This window comes from Cetorhinus maximus, chromosome 12 (assembly GCF_964194155.1).
Source record: "Cetorhinus maximus chromosome 12, sCetMax3.hap1.1, whole genome shotgun sequence".
Classification (NCBI taxonomy): Eukaryota; Metazoa; Chordata; class Chondrichthyes; order Lamniformes; family Cetorhinidae; genus Cetorhinus; species Cetorhinus maximus.
Genome location: NC_135890.1, coordinates 72,263,816 through 72,287,384, shown reverse-complemented (window position 1 = coordinate 72,287,384; position 23,569 = coordinate 72,263,816). Strand labels below are relative to the sequence as shown.

General features: G+C 43.7%; 1 protein-coding gene across 2 annotated transcripts in view; it reads right to left on the bottom strand.

Moving 5' to 3' along the window:
* Positions 1-264: 264 nt before the first annotated feature.
* Positions 265-23,569, bottom strand: part of gnaz (guanine nucleotide binding protein (G protein), alpha z polypeptide) — a 317,488-nt gene continuing 294,183 nt past the window's right edge. For both annotated transcript variants that reach the window (XM_078553888.1, XM_078553889.1), the window contains one exon: positions 265-1,724. In XM_078553888.1, the coding sequence (XP_078410014.1) occupies positions 1,380-1,724 (345 nt within the window). In that variant the 3' untranslated portion in view covers positions 265-1,379. The remainder of the gene's footprint in view (positions 1,725-23,569) is intronic.

Sequence of the window (23,569 nt, the reverse complement as noted above, 5' to 3'; positions counted from 1 at the left end):
TGTTTTTGTCTGTTTACCGCTCTGGAATGAAAATGACATGTGTTCTTCTACAAGTGGGTGATCTGTTCCCCCAGATTACCACACAGGCAGTGAAGACAAATATTTATCCCAGAGTGTTTTGAATAAATGACCTATTTCATGCTGAGAGATTGTTTTCACACCTTTGATAAATATTACACTAATGAATGCCAGGAAATAAAATCTCAATTTTCTAAGTTATTAGAAGCAAATATTACCATAAATCATCACGATGGATATCACACATTTTACCACTAATGTCATTCATTTTATTTCATTTCTTCAAGTGAACAGCTTTTAAAATTTATCTCAAAGCCCTTTACTGTAGATACACATACTAGACTTTGTTTACGTGTTTTTCCTTTTCATTTCCAAGTGTGCTTTATATTTTTCTAATGTATTTACATACTTCTGTCGTGTGAATGTTGCATGAAAAACAAAAGAAAAATCAATGCTGTATGGTGAGCATTTCAGTTTTAGTTACAAATGTGTCTTTTGGCCATCAAAAGTTGCCTTTATCAATTCAGCAAGTTGGAACAAATGTCAGAACAGTTTACAGACCAGTAAAACTGCCTCATTTATCAGTCAGTGGTTTTTAATTGTTTCCATTTTCTAACCAAAAAGTAAAAAGTCTGTAGAGCACAACAATTTCCACAGTTTCGATGTTGTTCTTTTCGCTCTTCCCTGTAGAATTTCTATACTGAATTGTGGAATTGGATCAATGAGACGTTTCCATTGCAATGAGGCTAGCATGATATAATCTTGGTATCAATTGTTTGAACAACATGTGCAATTCAGAACAAAAATGGAGGACAAAACATTACACATCATTTATATCTGGGAAATTAAATGTTCATTTTTAAAAAAAAAACCTTTCAACGATATTATTTCTTATTTACAAGGAGCCTAGAATAAGTGGCCCCTTTTTTAGCTGAAGGAGAGGAAAATAACTGTTGCCTTTGTTTCTCTTGACTGGTTATCTTTGACGTGGCATACAGCTAACTTAGATTTTGGTTTTGCAGATTGCAAGTTTGATGTCCGGAATGACAGGGAGCTTACTTAGTCACTGCAATAAACTATAGCTCAGTCACGTCACACAAAAAGGACACATTACACCAGAGATCACAGTGTTTCTCATGATTCCATACTGGAACTCATGATGCTGGATTGTGAATCACTAGAATCTTAGTGAATTAGTTAAGCTATTCAGTGCAGTAGCTCAGACCTCATCCAGTTATTGTCATTGTGGTAATTTTCCTCATTCTCTTTTACTGCCAAATCCAGCATTTCTCCTGTTTACATTTATTCTTGACCTCCTGAATCCCCGTGTGGATTTTGTTCAATGGTAGTTGGAGTATTGTCTAACAGAGCCCAATGTATTTCAAGTTATTTTGAATTATCACATCAGTAACTGCATCAAAAACAAACTGGATGTTACTGGTGTCTGTGGCACAGGTAAAGTGGGAGTAGATTTCCTTTGTTTCCTTGTTGCGGTTCAGGTCCTCAAACTGCCTCTGAATGTAGACAGCAGCCTCTTCATATGTGTTCTGACCCTTGTATTCCGGGAAACATACCGTCAATGGAATTCGTTTGATCTTTTCTGCAAGGAGATCTTTCTTGTTCAGAAACAGGATGAGCGAGGTGTTGATAAACCAGTTGTTGTTGCAGATAGAATCAAACAGACGCAAACTTTCAGCCATTCGACTCTGAAACAAAAATGGTAATAGAATTGTTAAAAGCTGAAGATATATTTAGTAATAAAATGTATATACTGGAATTGAAGTTAGTCATTTTCCAAAGAGAATGCTGGTGAAGCGGTCATCAAGGATACAAACTGTTTTATACCCAGCGTTGTATTCTTTTCTATATTTATCTTGTTTGGATATTGAATTATCACATGTTGCTTTCAATGTTGCACAGTTGCTTTCAATTCCATATTTATAGGGCTGAATTTTGCACCCCACAGGTGGGCGTGTGCCTGACCCGACCAGGCATAAAATCACGCGAGAAGACGTCGGGCAAGCATCCCGATGTTATTGTGCACTCGCACGATATTTCGTTCAGTGGGCACGCGCAAAAGTCGGAAGTGCACCCGCCGACAATTAAGAGGGCAATTAAGCCCATTAATGGCGCAAATGTCTCCAATATTTCATGGCCTCTCTAACTTTCCGGTTGATGGCTGGGTGAATTGGCCAGGCGGCCTTTACATTTTTCATCAAACCTCATCCAAGAGCGGGATGAAATTTCATTATTATGAAATAAAATAAAATTAAATACCTGAGGACAGCATTTCTATCAGCTATATTTTCAGGTGCCTGATTGTAATGCATGGACGCTTTTTGCAGCTTTTTAAACTTTTATTTGATGATTTTCATGTCTGCAGCTCCCTGAGGCAGCTGTCTGCTTTCAGGGAGCTTACTTGCAGCGCCCACCCGTGCCCGCAGTCATTGCCCACCCTCTTCCCGCCCCCGCCCCGATAGTGCTGAACTTTTCAGTGCGCGTTTCATGCCGGCTGGCTGTTAAATGGCCAGCCAGCGTGAAATTGCGGTCAGTGCCAATCATGGTCGGGGGTCCGTTTCCCGACAGCTCCCAGGCCCGCTGATTGTGCGTACCTGGCAATGGTAAAATTCAGGCCATAATCACAGTTTGGTGACGGGTTTGATGTGAGAGTTGACTTGTTTTCTCTGTTTACGGACTATTTTGTCCAAGGACTGCAGCACATTGGAAGGAAATCTTGCAACATGTGGTAGGAGTAGAAATTTGTGAGATTCCTTGCAAGATATCATGCACTGCCAAATCATTTGCTCTGATATTGAATTATTGAGCACAGTGAATTCAAAAATCTCTGGGTATGATCCTGTTTGTTATTCCAACAACATGTCCAATGGTGCTTATCAACATTGACCCTAGAGTGTATAGGGAATTAGTGGAATAGCAATTCACATGCATAGGGCCAGTGGAAATGCAGCTCGGACGTCCATCAGTCTTACGCTGCCAGGAACCCAAGTACTCGAGTAACTTAGAGTAAGGGATTTCCAGCCCCTAGTCTTGCCCTCTCCAAATCAGTGGCCTTGCAAAGGGTTATGTATAGGCTTAATTTTGATCAATTTTAAACAGGAAATTTTAACTTTAGTTGAGACCTGCTATGTTTCTGAACCATTCTGCTAAATGCCCACCAGAATTATAAATTTGTCTAAGGTTATTAATTACATGTAATTTAATTCACAAAGCATTCATATTTTTCCAAGTTAGTTCTCTTTCATTTTCAGATTTCCCTATCCCTTAAAGAAATGCTACAACATTTCTACATTACCACACAACGGATCCATCTGTAAGGATGTTGTCATTTAAGAGTAGTAACAATAATATTTTATCATTAAAATCTTCTGTAGTCTGTGCACTTCTGTTCTCCAAACCTTACTTCCTGTTCTCATGAATTTTGGTCATGCTTGCCTGTCAACATTCACCACTCTAAATTGCTACATCAGCATTTCCCATACTGTTATGTATTGCTAACTGTAGTGATGCAAATTCAGACCCTGGTCATTAGGGTCGGTTTTCATCCTTAATGCAGGAATTGCGAGTCAGGCCTTTTCCAGACGTTGTGATCTCTCTCCCTGCTGGGCAGTGCCTGCCCACAATGGGGTGGCGGGGATGGTCTGGAGTTGGGACTCTCTCCGGAAGCAGGCCCGAGATGGGAACGAAGCGGAGTGGATGCCATGGCAGGTAGGTTAGAAGGCCTGACTCTGTCAATGGGACATTGGCACAGTTGTGTATATGAGTGTTTGTTTGGCACCCTAGCCCTCAACCCCACCCCCCACACTCCACCAGCCCCCATATCTCCATATATTTTCCCCATGCCCCCTCTTTTCCCCACTCTCATATTCCCCCATGCCATTCACCCAGTATTCACTATGGACAGAATTCATGAGCCCCGTGATAATATTGGGAAGTCTTTGAAATGCTCATGAACTGTCAAAATAAATAAATAGCCATTCAAAAGCCTCCTCAAAAACCTTAATCCCATTAGTTGTTCATAAAACTGTTAATCAAGCACACAATCATTCAATTGCCACTTGAAAAAAAAATAACCCTCAAGTATTCATAAAACTATCAAAATAAACAAACAGCCCAAAACATAATCCTATTAACTGCTCATAAAACTGTCAATCAAATCAAGGTTCATGGTCCCTTTGACAGTTGTGTCAACACCCCTGCTGATCTAAATTGATTGGTGGGGTTTGGAGCTCAGCCATGCATCCATAATGGATTCATTGCACAACTGTGTCAGCAAAACCTCTAGAGCTGAATACATTAAAATCTTTGAAGTAATGAACAGAAAGAAACAGATGGTCATCTTATGTGATGTTTCAAACGTTTTGACAGATGGCTGGGCTGTTAATCAAAGAAAATCACAGGGGAAATTGACACGTTAAAATCTGAATCTCAGTACTGTTGAATGCAGGTGAGCAATTTATCCACTGGATAAAGTACTCACATTGAACTGAATACTTTCACAATGCTAGCCAATTTAATGGAATTTCCTTTTTTAAACAAAGCCCTATCATGAATCACAGTATTAAAAACACATTTAACTTATTATACACCATTACATTATGATGTGAAGTTGTCAACACCTTTTGAACTTACCTGCTAATAGGTTTCCGATTCCAGACCAGGCTTCCCCCATGGTTCACAACTCCCCTGGGGTGGTGTGAACCATGTTGCCTACCAAAATGGGCCTAACTCCATGGAAATAACAGGTTATCTAAAATCCCCAGCCCCGCAATGGACTAGGCAACGGCGAGATTGCTGTGCGCATGCTTGCTACCCACACCGTTATCCCACACCCTTAAAACTTCCACAGGACAGGAACGGAGACAGGAATCCCAGAATTGGGTCCCACCTGCCATTTTAAATCCCACCTCTGTTCCCACACATATAGAGGCATGAGAATCTGGCCCAAGGTGTGTTTGTGGAGTGAATACTGAAGCCTGTCTCCGAATTCTTTCGCCACCATCTTTGATACTAAAAATATTTTAACTAACTTTGGGCAAGAAAACTGTATACTGGTAATAAAAAAATGTGCAACATTTCTTTGATACTGAATGGATGTTTTTGGTCAGGTAAGTTAAACATAGAGCTGCACTGCAGAAATTTTTGCAAAAGTACCATGTAGAGTTCAGACTTTCTTTTTAAGAAAATAAATCTCCACTCCTGTCTTTTAATCTAATTTTTGGCGATTTCATTAACATTCTGTTAAGTACTTACAAAGTGAGGCCAGCAGTTTGAGCTCAAATTAGGGACTTGATATCAGCAGGTTCAGGAGCTTGGAGTCATGACTGTACAATCATGATTGCACAACACCGCACCCCTGATTTACTTCAGGTGAGGCCAAATTTTGAGTGCCTTCTTGGGCTAGTTTCTGGGCCTTGCTAGGCCAGGTAAGGGGTATAGAAAAGGTGGCTGGAAGTCTCCCATTTCTTGGACTTGCCACTGTCTAGTCATGTGGCAGATGCCCTCCTCTTGTTAGCATCCCAACAAAGGAGGCGACCCCAGTTCCTTTGTCATTGCCCACCCTACTCAAGTCCAGCCTCACCACTCCTGTAGTCTGTTCCTCTTAGACTTACTGTGATAACTTCATCTGTCAACTATTTGTTTTTCTTACCTCTTCAAGACAAGAGATCAAAGAGAGGCCCATTACACAAAACTGGACAAGATCAGGAATGTTGTGGAAATACCCTCAGCTCCAAATTGTCCTCCAATTCACACACTAACTGGACTTGGCCATATCTTCATCACTGCTGTGTCAATATCTTGGAATTTCCTATTTAACATCATTGTGGGAGCAACATCACCACAAGGACTGCAACACTGCAAGGAGAACATAAAATGTTGATCCTCTTTTCCCAACTGAACTGCTGCTGTGTTCTTCCAAAGAATCTTGGGTCTTATGTTTCTTAAAGATATATCACTGAAAAGGTTAGAAGAACTGCTTGTTTTATGGTTACTTCAACGTAACCATTAAGTAATTAAACAGCAGATCTTTGAGTTCTTAAAAAAAAAGGCATAGAACCCTAAGAAAATTAATTTATAAATGAAGTTGTGAGAAAAGCTGGAGGATTTTGACTTATTGAAAGGATAAATTGGGTTCTATTGCACAATCTTTTTAAATGCTATATAGCTATCTCATGCTCAGAAATGGGGTTCAAGATGTTGACGCACGTTTCTGATAGCAAGAGTGCAGGACATTGTCTTGGTAATGGGGTTTGCACATACATTCTTAATGACCGCCGGCAGAGCAGGCAGATCATGCGTCAATCAATGTGCAATGATGATTGGACCTGAGCTTTGATACATTTTTCTCTTCAATGTAAATATACCAATCAGACAGCAAGGATTGGTGAAACAATAATATTGGTTCTTTATTTTAAGATAGAACCATATACATACATTGTTAACTAGGAGGCTAAGTATATGCACCTGACTCCTGCTGCTGCTGCTTGTAAACTGAGTACAAATTGTGGGACTAATACGTCATATACTGTTGAGGTGATAGTGATTAACAGCAGCTTAAGATGTTACTCACAATAAGTGCTTGTCATGGAAGAATGAGTCCAAAGATAGTCTTTTACCTCAAGCAGATTTATTCACAAGACAGCTCTGCAGTGTAACAGACTATCCCAGTCCCTTTCACACTGGAGTGTTACAGCTGTACCCATTTATGGTTGAGCCAATGCTCATCACCTGTTTTAACAAGAGATAACATTTGCAGTGTAACTCTTTCGAGTTATCAACAGATCGCATGTAACTCTTTCGAGTACATTCACAGTTCTTGGTTTCCGGGAGTGGGACATGAACCCACAATCTTCTGATTCAAAGGCGAGGGTGCTATGAACTAAGCCACAGCTGACACCTCTAAAAATTCTTTCGAGTTATCAACAGTCACAGATTGCAACTCTTTTGAGTACAATCACAGTTCTTGGTTTCCGGGAGTGGGACGCAAACCCACAACCCTCTGATTCAAAGGCGAGGGTGCTATGGACTGAGCCACAGCTGACACCTCAATATATTGATACTCTTTCGAGTTATCAACAGTCACAGATTGCAACTCGTTCGAGTACAATCACAGTTCTTGGTTTCCGGGAGTGGGACATGAACCCACAACCCTCTGATTCAAAGGCGAGGGTGCTATGAACTGAGCCACAGCTGACACCTCTATCACCTGTTTTAACAATGCAGTTGTCTTAACAATGTAATTGCCAGTCAACAAGAAGATTGTTATTGGACCTTGACAATGTAATTAATGTTACATTGACATAAGATACGTACCCTTAAAGGTACATGTACTTAATATCACAAGCACAGGCATTTATAAACTTTACACTCTAGCCAAAGCCCTGCCTTAACTTCGTACAGTTTGGATTGCAATGGGGATTCCTCAATCAGCAGATAACATCCAAACCAAACAGAGTTCTTGGATTTCTAAGGAGGAATCTTTGCTATTCCAATAAAAATATTAGAGCTAACTTACTAACTTTTTTTTTCCAAACCTGGAGTTATGCGTGGGATCCTTATATGGCAAGAAATATAAATAAGATTGAAGTGATCCAAGGACGACTCTGCATGGATCAGTATGGGAAATACACAAGTGTAACATCCTGATCGGAGATTTGGAATGCGAATCACTACAGCAAAGGAGGACGAAAAATAGACTGATCATGTTCTATAAAATATGGAATGGACTGGTGGGAATTGACAGAAACATGTACCTGGTGCCCTCTGGCAATGACAAAACACGAAGTAGCCATCCACACATACTACAAAGATCCTTTTTTTACCACTCAATGTATCAATAATGTTTTTTTCCCCCCAAGGACAATCTCCAATGGAACAAGCTGCCAAAGGAGTTTTATCCATTTAAGTTTTCATTATCATGACTACCATTTCAGCACGTCATGTCTGGTTTAGCTAGTGCTATCCATATAAATCCTGGCGGAATACGGATATAAATCTGTGATGCTGACACAACTGAAGCAGAAGTTGAACACAATGTTAAACCTCATGAAGAAATCCGCTTTTCCAAACAGCACTACACAAAGGGATCATCAACTGCTTACGGACTAGTTGTTTATTAGTTTTTCCTGCTTGTGGTGCAATTGTGTGTGGTTTGCAGTTTTCCTTTACTTGGCTAAAGTTTCAGTAGTCTGTAGGAAATGGTCTGGCTGGTGTTGAAGTACTTTTCTGTACATTTAAAGACTTGTGTTGAAAAAAGTTGCTTCCATCTATGGGTGCCTGCTAGGGCTCCTCTGGGAATTGAATGTGATCGGGGGAATGAAGAGATGCCACGCAGAGCAGCAGAATCTGTTGGAAGAGGGAGGAGGAAAGGAAAATAGGCACCAAGCAGGAGGCCATAACTGTCAAGGGTCTTCAGGAAGCAATTCTCTTACCTCAACTTCAATGAGGACCAGTGTATGAGATGTCTTTGTTTCATTGAAGAGTTTGTGGCTGAAATCTACCAACTGCTGCAGCCACAACTGCAAAGTCAAAAGGCAAGGACGATCTGTGACTGTCAAGGTGACCATGGCAATTAACTTTTATGCATCTGGCTTCTTTCAGGTTACTTCTGAAGATATAAGCAACATTTCAATTTTGCAGCGCACTACTGCATAAGGAACATCACTGAAGCCCTCTGTATACAGTGAAACAGCGACATCTCATTCCCTTTTGTTGGAGACAAGACGACAGAACGTGCACACGGTTTTGCTTTGCTTGGATCACAGGCTTTCCCATGGTGCTGGGTGCTGTTGACTAAACGCACATTGCACTGTGTGCATCATGTGAATGTGTGCATTTTTATGAACCAAAAGGGTTGAATGTGCAGGGAGCTCATCAAGCAGGCCAGTGCCCATTATCCTGGTAGCAGTCATGATTCTTGCATTCTGTGGCAGCCCTCTGTGTCACCTGTATTTTATCCATCATGGCAATTCAAAGGCTGCCTACTGGAGCATAAGGACTATCCAGTGATGACGTGGCTTATCACTCTGTCCTGAACACATAGATGCATTCCCAGTAGGTCTATATGAGAGCTATGCTGCCACAAGGAGCATTAAAGAGCATACTGTTCTGATGTAAAGGGCATCCTCAAGCAATGCTTATATTCCAGAAGAGCATTGCAGTGCTCAGCTGAGCAGAAATCAAGATTTATGTTGGTATGCTGCATGCTGCCAGACCTTGCCAATGTGCTGGAATAGCCCTTGCCACCACCTATTGGGTGAGAAGTTGAGGAGGGGGAAGTGCAACAGGAAGTGCAGGAACATGAAGAGGAAGGGAAGATATAACACAAACAGAACCTTTATTTGATTAAATAATTCATGAGCAATATCAGTAACCTTAACCACACCTCCCTATTCATCAACAATCCCACACTCCTTACTCTGCATCGCTGACAATTACATCGTCCTTCTTCAAAAACACAGAAGTGGAAATCACCAGCAAATGCACATTTTAAGTCCAATCATTACCTAATGCATGCAAAAATAATCAACTTTAGTGCCTGTCTTCTGTGTGCCTTTACCTATCCTAGTGCTCCTACAAGATACTTCCCCAGTCGCTGCAGTATGGGTGTGATCGAAAGGTGAGGAAGTTGCAGGTGGCCTTGGAGGGCAGTCTTCAGCCTCTTAGAGCCAGGAGGGCTTGGCTTCACACTACACTACCTCGGCCTGGACAGCAGCAATCTGAAATAGCTTGCTAACATGCACTAGCAAAGTCACTGACAGAGTGGCAGTGGGATCAGAAATGCTGTTATCCTGCGAGCGGACAGCAAATTTATACTCCGTGAAGCCACCAGCATAGTCCAGGGGTGGTACCTCAGCAATCCTACTGATCTTTTCAAGAGCTGATTGATGGACTGCTGTGATGCCCTGGATGTCCCTTTGAATGGTGCTATCCAATGCCATGATAGTAGCAGTCTGAGCTCAGAATACAGCAATCCAAGACTCTGCTACAGTGCTCAGACCTATGATGGAAACTATTTATGCTGCAATGCAAGCTTTGGTATCAGCCTACAGACACCCCATCATTGTAGGTTTCACGTGCGTGCTCATGGAGGTGACCTCCCATGCCATATTAGAATGAATGGGCTTCAAATTTTGCAAAAATCCTTGTGCCAACTTTGTCCTGGGATCCTCCTTGACATGGTGGCAAGCTTTCTGTCAGACTTTCCAGTGCACCCCTTAGCCTTCTTCTATATTCTGGCTTATCCAAGTCCTCATCTGACTCCTTTGCAGCAGGATTAATTTGTCACATTCTCTGGCAAGCTGGCAGCTGCACTATTGTTTTCTCCCGCCCTTGCTCCAGTGCGCTCATGCCCAATGTCTCACCCCTATCCTAACCTCTAAAATATCCCTACTGTCTGTTTTTGAGGTAGTGGTTGTGTGTAAGATTGAATAATAGTGTCTCTTCATTTTTACTGCCTTCTATCTCTTCCTTTTTTGATTGGGAAGGTACCAGTTCTTGGCTACTGGAATGAAAAAGCAACAAGGACTGGGTTGTGGTGAGGGGAAAGTAAAATGTTTACGCTTACACCATCTGCAACTTATGCAGCAGAAAAAATTGTGGGATGAGGGAGAAGTGGGTTGAGAGAAGGAAAATTAGGTATGGAGATCTCCTCATTATTGATCCCTCCAGCCCTATCAATGGCCACAGCCTCAATAATGCCCCTTCCCTTGGCAGTCCAGCATTAGGGGTTTAAAACATGCAAGTGTGCTTGTCCTGCTCCAACTCCTTGCTTCTGCCTCCTTTTACACATGTTCCTGCAAGAAAGAGCTAAATGTATTAGTGAGTGTCCTGCAATGTGTTTGGATGATTTGGCTGTGATGGTAAATAACTGCCAATGCAGGGAGTTTTGAGATGCAGATGTGAGGCTTGCAATGGTGCCAAGTATGTGATGGTGTGCTAAAGCATGTGAAAAGAAGGGCTGGTTACTGATTAATAGAAATTGGTAACTGGGTGATGGGAATGTAGTGAATTGAGCAGTGGATGGGACTAGCTGTGCAGTCAGCAGGAAGTGCCATTTAAGGACAACTCCAGTTAGATCATTAATCTTTTTGCACTGCATCCATGTCCTTGGAACAACACTCCTGGCATTGACCTTCACCACTACTTCCCACCACCTCCTGACAATCTTTCTGGAGTACATTCCTGCCCCCTCTGAAGAAAAAGGATACCTCTCCTGCTTTCCACACCTTGCACCAATTGTCATTGTCCGAAAACCTTGGTGCACACACTTCCACATTTCTCAAACTTTTCAAAAAAACTCCAGCACTTAATGCGGCTATAATGCATCTGCCCTTTAAGAGGTACAGGCTGCCTTTAAGTAGAGGGAGCCATCTGGGCTATCAGGCCCCCTGCTGATGTGTACAGCTAATGAACAATGCGGAGAGAACTGCCAATACGCAGCAATCATTTGAACGAACAAGCAGCAACAAAATGAATGGGTGTAGGTTAATCGTGAATCAAAATCTTCACGCCCGTTTTTGGAGGTTAGCCAATTTACCCCAGCTGTATTTTAACCCTTTCTGGATAATTCTCTACTCTGGATAAAAGAAACCCTTCAAAAAATCTATTTGAAATAAGGAGACGTTCCTGACAGGTTTACAATAATAAACCTTCAAATTACAGATTCAGGCTGAACTGTGGCTTTGAACACAAGCAGAATGAATGAGTTATTTAAGGTCACTTCAAGTGCACTAATATTACAACTAAGTATTCATTACTTGAAACATTGAGCCCATTTACCAGCATACCTACCTTATAAGAAGGATTTGGTGGCTATTGGGAATTATTGTTACAAAACCGTGAAGCCTGTACTTCTAGCCAAATTCATGATGAATATATTTTGCGCAGTTTCTTTCAAAGTAAGCAGTTTAATATTTAAATAGTACAAGAAGTGTGCCCTCTGGGCATAGGCACAAGCCAAAATATATTAAGTTAGCAATGTAAGTTATACAAATTATACCGCATCTGGATGAAGAAATATGTCTCACATTGGCCCAGATTTTGTGGTAGTAATGACGGTGAAACTGTCAGCGTTCATCATCATTACTCCTCTGTCACTAACTGCAACTTGTGGAGCCCACTTATCTGACATCTAGAAGTTACTGTCAGCGATTCTATGCTTCTCTATAGGGTGCGCTGTTGAAGTCCCTCCAGACTTCAATCAATTAGAAATTAAACTTCACAGAACTTACCCTTTTATGTTATTAGTCTCACTGTAAAAACCCTTGAAAAAATTTCAGTTTATTGAATGAGGTGGAGCTGAGTTTTTAATAGCGTACGAAGCTCATAGTTACTGGTGGAAAAACCTCTTGGCCCTGGAAAAGTAATTTAATATCCGTAGAGTGTCAAATTTCTCCATTATGATAAAAAAAGTCCACATTTTTAAAATTTAAGAAGTTTGTCTAATATAGTACCTAGAAGTCTGAGTGGACCTGTGGTTGAAAGCTCAGTCTTTTGGGTTTGTTTATATATACATATTTTTAATGTGGTTTTACAACCCCAGGGGTTAAAGATGGGTTAAGAAAGGGTTAGAAGTTTAGTGATTTTGGGAAAAAACACAAATTAGAAAAAACTGGGCTGTTGCCTAGCAACAGTGGTCAAGTGACACAGGGAAACTCAGGGAAAAGTTCATTGTGTGTCATAGAGTGAAGGCAGGGATTTTTCAGCTCTCTTGAGAAGAGACAAGTACAAGGCTAGTGTGACAGTAGTTAACTGAATAGTCAGTTATAGGACTCAGTAATGTGATCAGTTTAGCAATGTTGCTACTGAAACAGTAAGTTTAAAGTGCAGTTATTTTTGAGTGTCTTGGGGAGAGATACGAGTTGGGTAAGAAACATTAAGTGATGAAGAATTCACTAGAAGAAAACCGTTTGCATGTGTGCCAGCTCCAAGCAAAGAGCCTTTGTTTCAAGCTGGTAGTAACTCTTCACTGGTTTATGTGTCTGTAAAGACATTGCTGAGTGAAGGAATATTGGGAAATTGAATCATTTTCTCATCTATTTATTGAGATCTTTCCAACTTTTTGCTGGTATAATTAGTTCACTTTTCTTGTTTTAATAAATATTTTATTCTCTATGTTAAAAGTTCATCAACAGGCTCCCGTGAGTTTGTTCAGTAACTTTCCTCCACAGTTTCTAAAAAAAAGTTAAGATCTATCAAGCCAGGTTTCACTCTGGAACCTGACTTGTCCAATATTAACATCAGCTGAGATCGTAACACCGTATACTTTGCATGAGCTTTTGCATGTGGAAGTTATTGGAAGTTAAATATTCAAACTCATCAATTTCCAATAAGATAGTTCATTAGCATTTCTACCAGATACAAGGTTAATGTGTTCATGTTGCCAGGGGGAAAAAGGCAGAGGAAATCATTTTTGAGTTCAGGTTATTGGCTTCCCCACAAACCTATGAAGACAACGTTGGTTTGGTGTGGTCTGCAGACATCTGAAAGCAAAGAGCAGGAGATAGAGGCAGCCAGTCCTGCACCTGAAGCAGAGAAAATGCTAAAATCACTAAACTTCTAACCATTTTTTTGTCCATCATGCAGAACCGGGTGGGAGTTCGCGCTCAGATTGAGGTGACTGAGTTTGTGAGGATTTAAAGGAGGTTGGAATATTCACATAGCTGGGGTTAGTGGGAAGGAATCTCACAGTGTAAATCCATTCTGGGATTAGAAATTATCCAGCTGGGAAAGTAAAAAGAAGCAACCCATTGGAGACTGAGAGCAACTGTGGACTATTTGCTATAAAGACTGTAATTCTGTGGGGAGTGTGATGTGTGATAGGTACATTTTCATTTATACTTATCTGTAATTTAAGGTATAAGTTGCCTACAAAAAGAAAATAGCGTTTATTAAGTGTTTTTTTGTTGTCATTTGTTACAGTATAAGTTTAAAAATGTGAAATCTTGTAATGTCACTCTTTCAGCTAGTAATTTGAAGTTGAATCTCTTTTTAAAAATTACTAGTCTCTACATATATCATAAAAACAGGTTGACAAAGGAGCCTGAAGATAAGATCTGGCTAAGAAGGTGTAGATATAAGGCTGAGGACAGACTTTGAATACTGAATCTAATACTCAGAACCAAGTGGGAAACCTAAGGACTGAAATCTGGCTGGTGCTCAGGTGGATTGACCAGTTAAGGATCTGGACCAAAGGCCTGGTCTGACATTTGAGAGAAGCTTTTAGTTGAGGATGGGCCATTAGACCTGGGTTGAAGTGGAGTTGTGAGGGTAAGACTGACAACTCTCAGACCTGCATAGCTTGATAAAGGCTGAGAAATTTCAATTTAAATTCTTATGGAATGGTAGTTCTGTGGAATAGCACTGTTTGGAATTAGTGTAAAGCTAGCCAAGTAAGGCCATTTGATATTAAAAAAGCTTCTGAGAGCAGCCTTTAGGAATAATCACATTTCCAGTGCTTTGTTGCCCAGAAAATTGTGATGCTGGTCTTAGTGTGAGAACATATTCTATTGCTTGCTCTCTGAGAAATCTTCTTTCAGGTAAGTATTGTTGCGGATTCCTGATTACCAGATAAAAAATGAGTTTCAGTAAAAATGTTAGTTGTAAATGGTCTCTCTTGTAACAAGCTGATACTCAATTTGTTAACCTATCCAGCATAAATTTTTTAAAATGCCTGTTATTCTTCTAATATGCTTAAAGACAATTTGCCTTGAGTTTAATGTATACAATTCTTTCACAATTAATAAAATTGCCCCTCCTTCAATGGCTCCATTTTTTATGGCTGTAACTGAGCTAAGTTAAACTGGGAAGATCCAAGATTTGATCCCCAGTCTGTGCTGGGTTAGCTGATTAGAGTTATAGCAGCAGTAAGGGTGCTACAGTTGACATTAGAGTTTAGTTGGGAGAGAAAATTAGCCTTTTTCATGGGCAGAATGTTTAACCCCTGAAACAATTAGGGCGGAATCATTCGTGCCCGCTGGCATTGGGCGTGTTCGGCAGCGTGAGTGGACGATATGGCGAGAAGGCCAAAAATCGGTTTCACAACATCATGAAGCCTATTTGCAATTGTCCGCTCAGCCCGTCGATGACGGGCTGCGTTTCCCGCATCGGATGTCGGGAACCTCATTGTAATACCTCAGCATATCATTATAGGGCTAGCCCACCGGACTCATCCCGCACCCGCCCACCCCGCTGGATATTCTACCCATGTCAGCTTGATTGCACGCCAACATGTTTCAGAACAACATATAAAAGTTGTCCACTTGGTGGGCTGATTTTGAGGGGAACTCAGAGGTGTGTGCACAGTAATGTTGCAGAGCACTCGCGAGGGACGCCTGTTGGACTTCGAGCTTGAGGCACATTTGGGGGTGGTGCAAAGGCTGCCCTGTGGTTCCGGCAACTTTGGGGTGGGCAAAGGCTGCCCTGCAGTTGAGGCGGCTTTAGTGGGGGGTGGGCAAAGGCTGCCCTGCGGTTGAAAGTAGCGCACAAGCAGGTGCGAGATGGGAGGGGGTGGATGAGGGAAGCGGCCACGCATTATGGACACCTTGTATAAAGTGACCATTCCTCTGCAGCTGAGACTGTTCAGACGCAGCCACATTAATATGATTGGAGTTGGGCCTCTAGCTTATCTGCCCACTCAAGCTACACAGAGGCACTAAGATGCCACCAAGTGCTCCACAGCTTTTCAGCCCTTGGGCGCAGACTGCAAAGTAATGAGCATTTTAGTGGACTGCAGAACAGATTGACGACTGGGCACGTTGTACAATCTCCTTGCTAAAGCTGGCCGTGGTGTAGTCACTGGTGAAGGCGCTCACAGCACCTTGCAATGTCATCATCGCAGTTTGGACCAGTCTTCCCAATGGTTCAAGCTAACAGTGCAGCTTTACAGTGCGGGTTAGGAGAATGCCTGCACCTGAGCTGAGAGCACAGCATGCAGTCCAATGGGCAAAGCTGCCGCCAATCGGTTGGGTGGAATGGGGTGGAGGAAGGTGGAGTTTCAGGCAGCCATGCAGCACACTTTTCTCTGGCCATCCAACTGGTAGCCAGCATTCCCCGGGATGCGTTAAGCAGCCTTCAGACTTAACCAAGAGAGGTTCGTAGTATACATATGCTAAGCCATGCATCTCTTTCTTTCATTCTGCAGGAGGAGAACATCAGAATCTTGAGCCTGGTGAACTAGCTGTATGCCTCACGTGGTACAGAGAGCAAAGACAATGGAAATGAGAGCGACTGAGGTGCCTGGCTGTGCAGAGGGAGGAGCAGCACCCTCTGGAAGAAGGGGTGGCTGGGATTCCTGCACACACCCCCGAAGAGCTACAGCGAGCTGTCCCTGGTCAGCGCCTAGCTAGACTCAGGGCCTATAGATGTTGCTTTTCATTCCAGCAGCTGGCCAAGAACCACGTTACCGAAGACTGCGCATGTGTAGGGAGCTGGCAATCCAATGGGCAAAGCTGCCACCAATGGTCGGGTAGAGTGGGGCGGAGGAAGGTGGGGTTTCATGCAGCCATGCAGCACACTTTTCTCTGGCCATCCAAGTGGTGGCCAGCACTCTCCGGGATGCATTAGCATTGGTCACATCTGCCAGCAACTGCAGGATTTGGCGCCACATGGACATGGAGGGTATCCACAGCCACTGGCTGTGAAAGTGGCAGTGGCGCTCAGTTTCTACGCCAGTGGCTCCTTTTGGGTTCCACAGGTGACCTCTGTGGGATATCACAACTCTCCACCCACAAATGCACCCTTGAGTTCACAGATGCCATCTTTGCGAGGGCACACAACTTCGTGCATTTCGCCCGGGATCAGGAGAGCCAGGATGGAAGAGCAATTTGGATTTGCCCCGATCTCAGGTTTCCCACAGATGCAGGGTGCCATCGACTGCACTCACGTGGCGCTCAAATCTCCGTTGCAACATGCGATTAACTATGTCAACTGCAAAGGATTCCACTGGCTGAATGTGCAGCTGGTGTACGACCACCACAGGTCTGCACACAGTTTCCAGGGTGTGTGCACGACTCTTACATTCTCAGCTGGTCATAGATCTCTTACACCTTGCAGGGTCCACAGAGGTTGCAGTGATGACTCCTCGGGTGACAACTCCTGCTCTCCTGGTCCCAGGCGAAATGCACGATGTTGTGTGCCCTCGCAAAGATGGCATCTGTGAACTCATGGGTGCATTTGTGGGTGGAGAGTTGTGATATCCCACAGAGGTCACCTGTGGAGCCCAAAAGGAGCCACTGACGTAGAAACTGAGTGCCACTGCCACTTTCACAGCCTCGGGGGAGAGTCTACCAGCAGAGGACATGGTTGATGACACCCGTGAGGTGGCCTCAGACTGCAGCAGAGCAAAGGTGTAACGAGGCCCATGCTGCAACTCGCAACTTGGTGGAGCAAACCACCAAGCTGAAAATGAAGTTCCGGTGCCTGAACCGGCTTGATGGAGCCCTGCAATATAGGCCACAGAGGGTGTCACGCATCGTCATCGCCTGCTGCGCCCTTTACAACCTGGCGCTGCAACAGGGAGGTGAGCTGGCTGAGGAGGAGATGCAGGAGCAGGAGGTCTCCTCTGATGAGGAGTATGTCGACGGTGATGAGGGTCATGAGGTCCTCGAAGGTGACGATGATGGCGATGAGGCCAGACAAGGTAGGTGTGCTTGGGGGACCCTCATAGCTGCCATATTTCTGGAGGATGATGACATGCAGTGAGGAGACACCATAAGATCCTCACATTGCATCTATGGACGTTTGACTCTAGTCTGGCTTATGGCAGTGCACATACCTTCTGTGTTAATGCTCCTGTCATGGAGACTCAGTGGAGGCCCTAGTAGTCGCTCGATTGCAGGAAGATGATGACAACATGCAGTGAGGACACTCCACAGATCTTCACATAGCCTCTGAGAATGTCTAACTCCTGTCTGGCCGAGGGCAGCTCGCTTGCGATCAGGGTCATATTATAGAGACGCAGCCATAAAACTTTAAATGCGTCTGATTCTTTGTCCGCCTTCAGCACCTGACCCCTTCAGGAGCACAGTGTCACTGGTCACAGATGCTGAAGAGATGGGGGCCCGCCCCACATTAAAGGTGCTGAGAGCACACAGAGAAAATGATGGCACTCTGTGACGCCTGCCCACTACATCCTGGCAGCAATGACAAACACCGTCGAGTTGCAGACATCAGTAATATGTCCAGGGAGTGTGAGGCCGGACCATCATTTTGGTCTGAAAGCTGCATAAAGCACAGGGGAGAGGCCCTGGACTGAGACACCTGCCTTTACCTTGTGCAAAAAGGTTTCACATCTGAGTGGCACGAACAATGCTCATCAGAACACGGAGCCATAGGCAAGGGAGACATTCTTGGGAGTTTATTGACAATAGTGAACATTATGTACAAGCGGTTAACGCCCGAGCCCAGGCTGTGCAACTACATCTTCTTAACTTTCCTAATCCTGCCGCTATGTCTTGGTGCTCCCCGGACATCCACAGTGGCGGTGGAGGCAGCCTGCTGACTGCTACGCCCTGTCTGTGATGACCTTGATGGGCATCCTCTGTAGGGCCGCAACCTGGGGGTCCCTGGACTGCTTTCGGGGTCCTGCTGTGTGGCAGTGGCACTCTCCTCGAGCTGTGAAGCTGGAGCTGCTGGGTCACAGGAAGAGGGGATTAGATGGGCTGAACACTCCCAGAGTCACCTGGGTGGACGACCCTGCGGTATGCACCTGCTGATCCTCCTCCCTATGGGTGCCCAAGGGCCCCTGACTCCTTGAGGAGAAGGGGTAGCTGGAGCGAGATCGAGCTGCCCTGCATCCCTCTTGCGTACCCGCTGTTGGTGGCCAACTATGGTGTCAGCGATGGAGTTAAGCCCACACAGCAGTGCAGGACTGGATGCCCTGGACCAAGGTCTCCATGGCGGCTGCCATCCTACCAGTGTTGACCTTGGTGCATTGGCATGCCGGAGCTATCACCTCAGCCTGAAGGTGGACGGAATTCTCCATTGTGCTTTGCAATCTGAGGAGTGCGGCAGATATCCCTTTCTGATGTTCCCGAGCTTGCCTTTGCAGCTCTAACAGTTGTGACATGACTGAGTCCAGAGGCTCCTTATCTGACTTGGACTCAGCAAATTTCAGGCCTCTGGCAGTCCTCCGAGTGCTGGAAACCTGGGAAGTCCCTGCTGCCGCTGCTGTGGATCAGACAGTGCGATGTACTCACCAGATTGTGATCCTGAGGCTACTCTAAAGCTAGGTCCCACCGAGGTGTGTGTCTCTGCACTGGTGGAGAGTGTGGATGAGTGCTGTGATGGGACTTCAAGGAGGCTGCCTTCAATTTCCTCTTCAGAGGTCTCTTCAGGGCTTGACTGGAGGCCTTGGGTCATGGACTCCGTCAGCTGTTTGGCAGATGTGCCTGCGAAAGCAAGGTGAGATAATTAGTGCATAGCAGTGGCCTGTGAAACAGGACACATCACTCACAGCATGGTTGCCTGATGGATGTTGCACTACTGGATCCTCACTTGGTAGAGCACTGCCAACCTCACTGTCAGCACAGGAATGGTCCAGATGCTCGCCGGCCAGCTGGATGGCTCTGTTTTCAAAGTCCATGAGGACCTTGATTTCAGGTATTCCTCCACCGGTAAGCGACCTCTGTCTCTTGTTGTCTGCCAACTTGTCCTGCATGAATAGACATGGAGAGGGTGTAAGCAGGATGTCTGCAAGGCCAGATGATAAGTATGCCTGGCATATGTGGGTGGTAAGTGGTCCAATGGGCAGGATGAGGACAATGAAGATGTGTGTGAGAGAGTGAATGATGATGTCTCTTGAACTGGCAGTGAGTGAGGGCCCTGTGGTTGTGTGATGGGATTGTGAATGTGTGAGTTGAGAGTGATGAAAAGTGACTAACCCTGGCAGAATGGAGGAGATCATCCATGCTCTTGCGGCAATGGATGGCTGCCCCCTTTTGCAGGGCATTGGCGCTGACCACCACTGCCACTGCCTCCCAAGCTGGATTAGTGATGTTGCTGCCCATCCTGCAGCCAGAGCGGGGGTAGAGGACATCACAACGATCCTCCACTACGTCCAAAAGGTGCTCAAGGGATGCATTATTGAACCTGGGGGCTGTAGTCTTTTTGCCTTTCAGGGCCATGTCTTCTTTGCAGCAGCTATGGCCTGGAAGCACTGAAAGGTATGCGTGTGGCTGCACTTTAAATATGGCACCCCGCGTGATGAAGTGGCGAGATGATGGCAAGGCGGGCGAATGAAAGCCCGCCCACCATGGAAATGGCGTGTTTCCCAGGAATGCATAATTAATGCAGTGGGTTTGGGACGATACAGCGTGAAAAGCTTCCATGTGGCCGGCGGGTAAAATATCGTTTTACCCACCCGCTACTGCACTTCGTGCAAATCTGGGATGATTCCGCCACAGATACTGCCTGACTTGCTGAGTTTTTCACTCATTTTCTGCTTTTATGTCAGGGTATCACCCACACTGATTGAGAGGGCTTGATCCATTTGTAGTCCTTGGTGGGGTGCTTACTAGGGTCAAAACTAATGAAAAGGATAAAAACAAAACCCATATTCAGGGTCAGCTGAGTCCAAACAAAGTCTTTGAGAAAGCAGGTCCTGGCCTGAGTTGGGAATTAAGATATATCAGGTTTATTTCTTGACATAAAAACTGATCGAAAGAGAAATGAAACAAAAAGTGAATATCCTGTCCACTGTGTGGGATGACGTAGCTTGCATTTGTTGATTTTTGCTGTTATGGGAAGCGTGTAGAAATTTTAAAACGTTCGAATTACTGCTTTTGTTCGACACGTATTCCACAAAATAATTCCAGATTTTTCCAGAAAAAATATAGGGCTATGGGGAAAGAGCAGTGGAGTGGGATTATTTGGATAGTTGTATCAAAGAGGTGGCACACACACCATGGGCTGAATGGCTTCCTTTGCTGTGTCATTCTGTGATTCTAGATTTCTCATCAGTTTAACCTTATCAGTTTGTTCATCAATTCTGCTTATCTATTGGAGAAGCACATGCGAGGCCATGAGCAGGTTTATGGTATCCAGTTTGTTTCTAAGGGGGGCGTTACAACTCTGGGAACACTATTGTACAAATAAGAATTAGGCAGTGTAAGTCAATTCTGGCATGTAAGGATCTGCTTACATGACAACTAATGCTACTGAACGCGAGAGGGTATCTATTGCAGGATGAAATTTATGACAACAGTTGTTTTCTGCAAAAGTTAAATACCGTACACCCCTATATACTGGTACTTCTTAAAATCTTATAATAGCATAAGTAAAATAATGATCTGTGGCTTTGTACAGTTTTCTTGTATTTATATAAATGCAAGAAATTTTCAGAAAATCATTGAGGCATAATGTGTCAGAATTGTAAAACACTTGAAAATGGTAATGTTTTTTTCCAGTGCCTGAAATGTGTGGCTCCTGGGTGTTCTGCTGCTGCTGCTCATGATAACCTGAGGTAGAAGAACAGAAATCATTTAAAAAGTACATTTCTAGCTGTAAAAATTATCTTATTTCTCATATAGACAAAGAAACATAAAATGCAATAAAAAAAGGGGATATAAACAGTAGGTGCTGGGAAAACTCAGCAGGTATGGCAGCAACTGTGCGAGAAAACAGAGTTAATGTTTCGAGTTCGTATTACTCTCCTTCAGCTCTGAAAAAACATTAACTCTGTTTCTCTTTCCACAGATGCTGCCAAATCTGCTGAGTTTTTCCAGCATTTTCTGTTTTTATTTCAGATTTCCAGTATCCGAAGTATTTTGCTTATATTTTATAAAAAAAAGGAAACTGTTCAACCATAGTTATGTTAGAACACGTGGAAACCATTCAGCCATTATGCCTGTGCCAGCTCTTTGATAGAGCTATCTGATTAATTCCACTTTCCTCTTGTTTCACCATAGCCTTGTATTTTTTTCCCTTCAACTATTTATCTAATTCTCTTTTGAATGTCACAGAATCACAGTGCAGAAGAGGCCCTTCAGCCTATCGAGTCTGCACCAACATGTGAGAAACACCTGACCCACCTACCTAATCCCATTTACCAGCGCTTGGCCCATAGCCTTGAATGTTATGATGTGCCAAGTGCTCATCCAGGTACTTTTAAAGGATGTGAGGCAACCCGCCCCCACCACCCTCCAAGGCAGTGCATTCCAGACTGTCACCACCCTCTGGGTAAAAAAGTTTTTCCTCACATTCCCCATAAACCTCCTGCCCCTCACCTTGAGCTTATGCCCCCTTGTGACTGACCCTTCAACTAAGGGGAACAGCTGCTCCCTATCCACCCTGTCCATGCCCCTCATAATCTTGTACACCTCGATCAGGTCGCCCCTCAGTCTTCTCTGCTCCAACGAAAACAACCCAAGTCTATCCAACCTCTCTTCATAACTTAAATGTTTCATCCCAGGCAACATCCTGGTGAATCTCCTCTGCACCCCCTCCAGTGCAATCACATCCTTCCTATAATGTGGCAACCAGAACTGCACACAGTACTCCAGCTGTGGCCTCACCAAGGTTCTATACAACTCCAACATGACCTCCCTACTTTTGTAATATATGCCTCGATTAATAAAGGCAAGTGTTCCATATGCCTTTTTCACCACCCCACTAACATGCCCCTCTGCCTTTAGAGATCTATGGACACACACGCCAAGGTCCCTTTGTTCCTCAGGACTTCCTAGTGCCATGCCATTCATTGAATACTTCCTTGTCAAATTACTCCTTCCAAAGTGTATCACCTCACACTTTTCAGGGTTAAATTCCATCTGTCCCTATTGAATCTGCTTCCACCACCCTTTCAGGCACTGCATTCTCGTCTGTGTAAAAAACTCGCTGTGTAAAAAAAATGTTTCCTCATCTCATCTCTGATTCTTTTGCCAATCACCTTAAATCTGTGTCCTCTGGTTACAGATCCTTCTGCCACTGGAAATAGTTTATCCTGATTTAGTCTATTAAAACAGTTAAGGGTTTTGAAAACCTCTATCGAATCTCCTCTTATCCTTCTCTGCTCTAGAGAGTACAACCCCAGTTTCAATAGCCTCTCTGCATATCTGACATCCTTCATATCTGACATGACCCTTGTAATTTTTTTCTACATCTGCAAAGTCCCAGTTGCTGCATCTTTCAGATTAGTGACCTCTGAAATGAAACGATGGAACAGATTGTTGAATTCACATCCACTGGCTTGAGCAGCTTGTTGTGTGGGTGCCTTTTGGAGCTTTTTCATATAACTCAGATGCCAGATTGCTATAATTAAATATTTTATGTCTGTTCGATAAAAAATTGGAAAGCAGCATGACTTAATAGCAAGAAGTGTTTTTATTAGCAATTGTGCTGATGAACATCACAAGCTATTAATTTTGAAGTGAGGAGATTTTATGTATCGAAGAAGTGATTAAACCCAACCAGCTAGTCCCATTTTGACAGTCATAATCCACACATACCACTTTCGCCATATCCTTTAATCTCTTTCTACTCATTCATCACATTCAGTTGTCTCTTGAACCCATTAATGACATTTTGCTTTAAT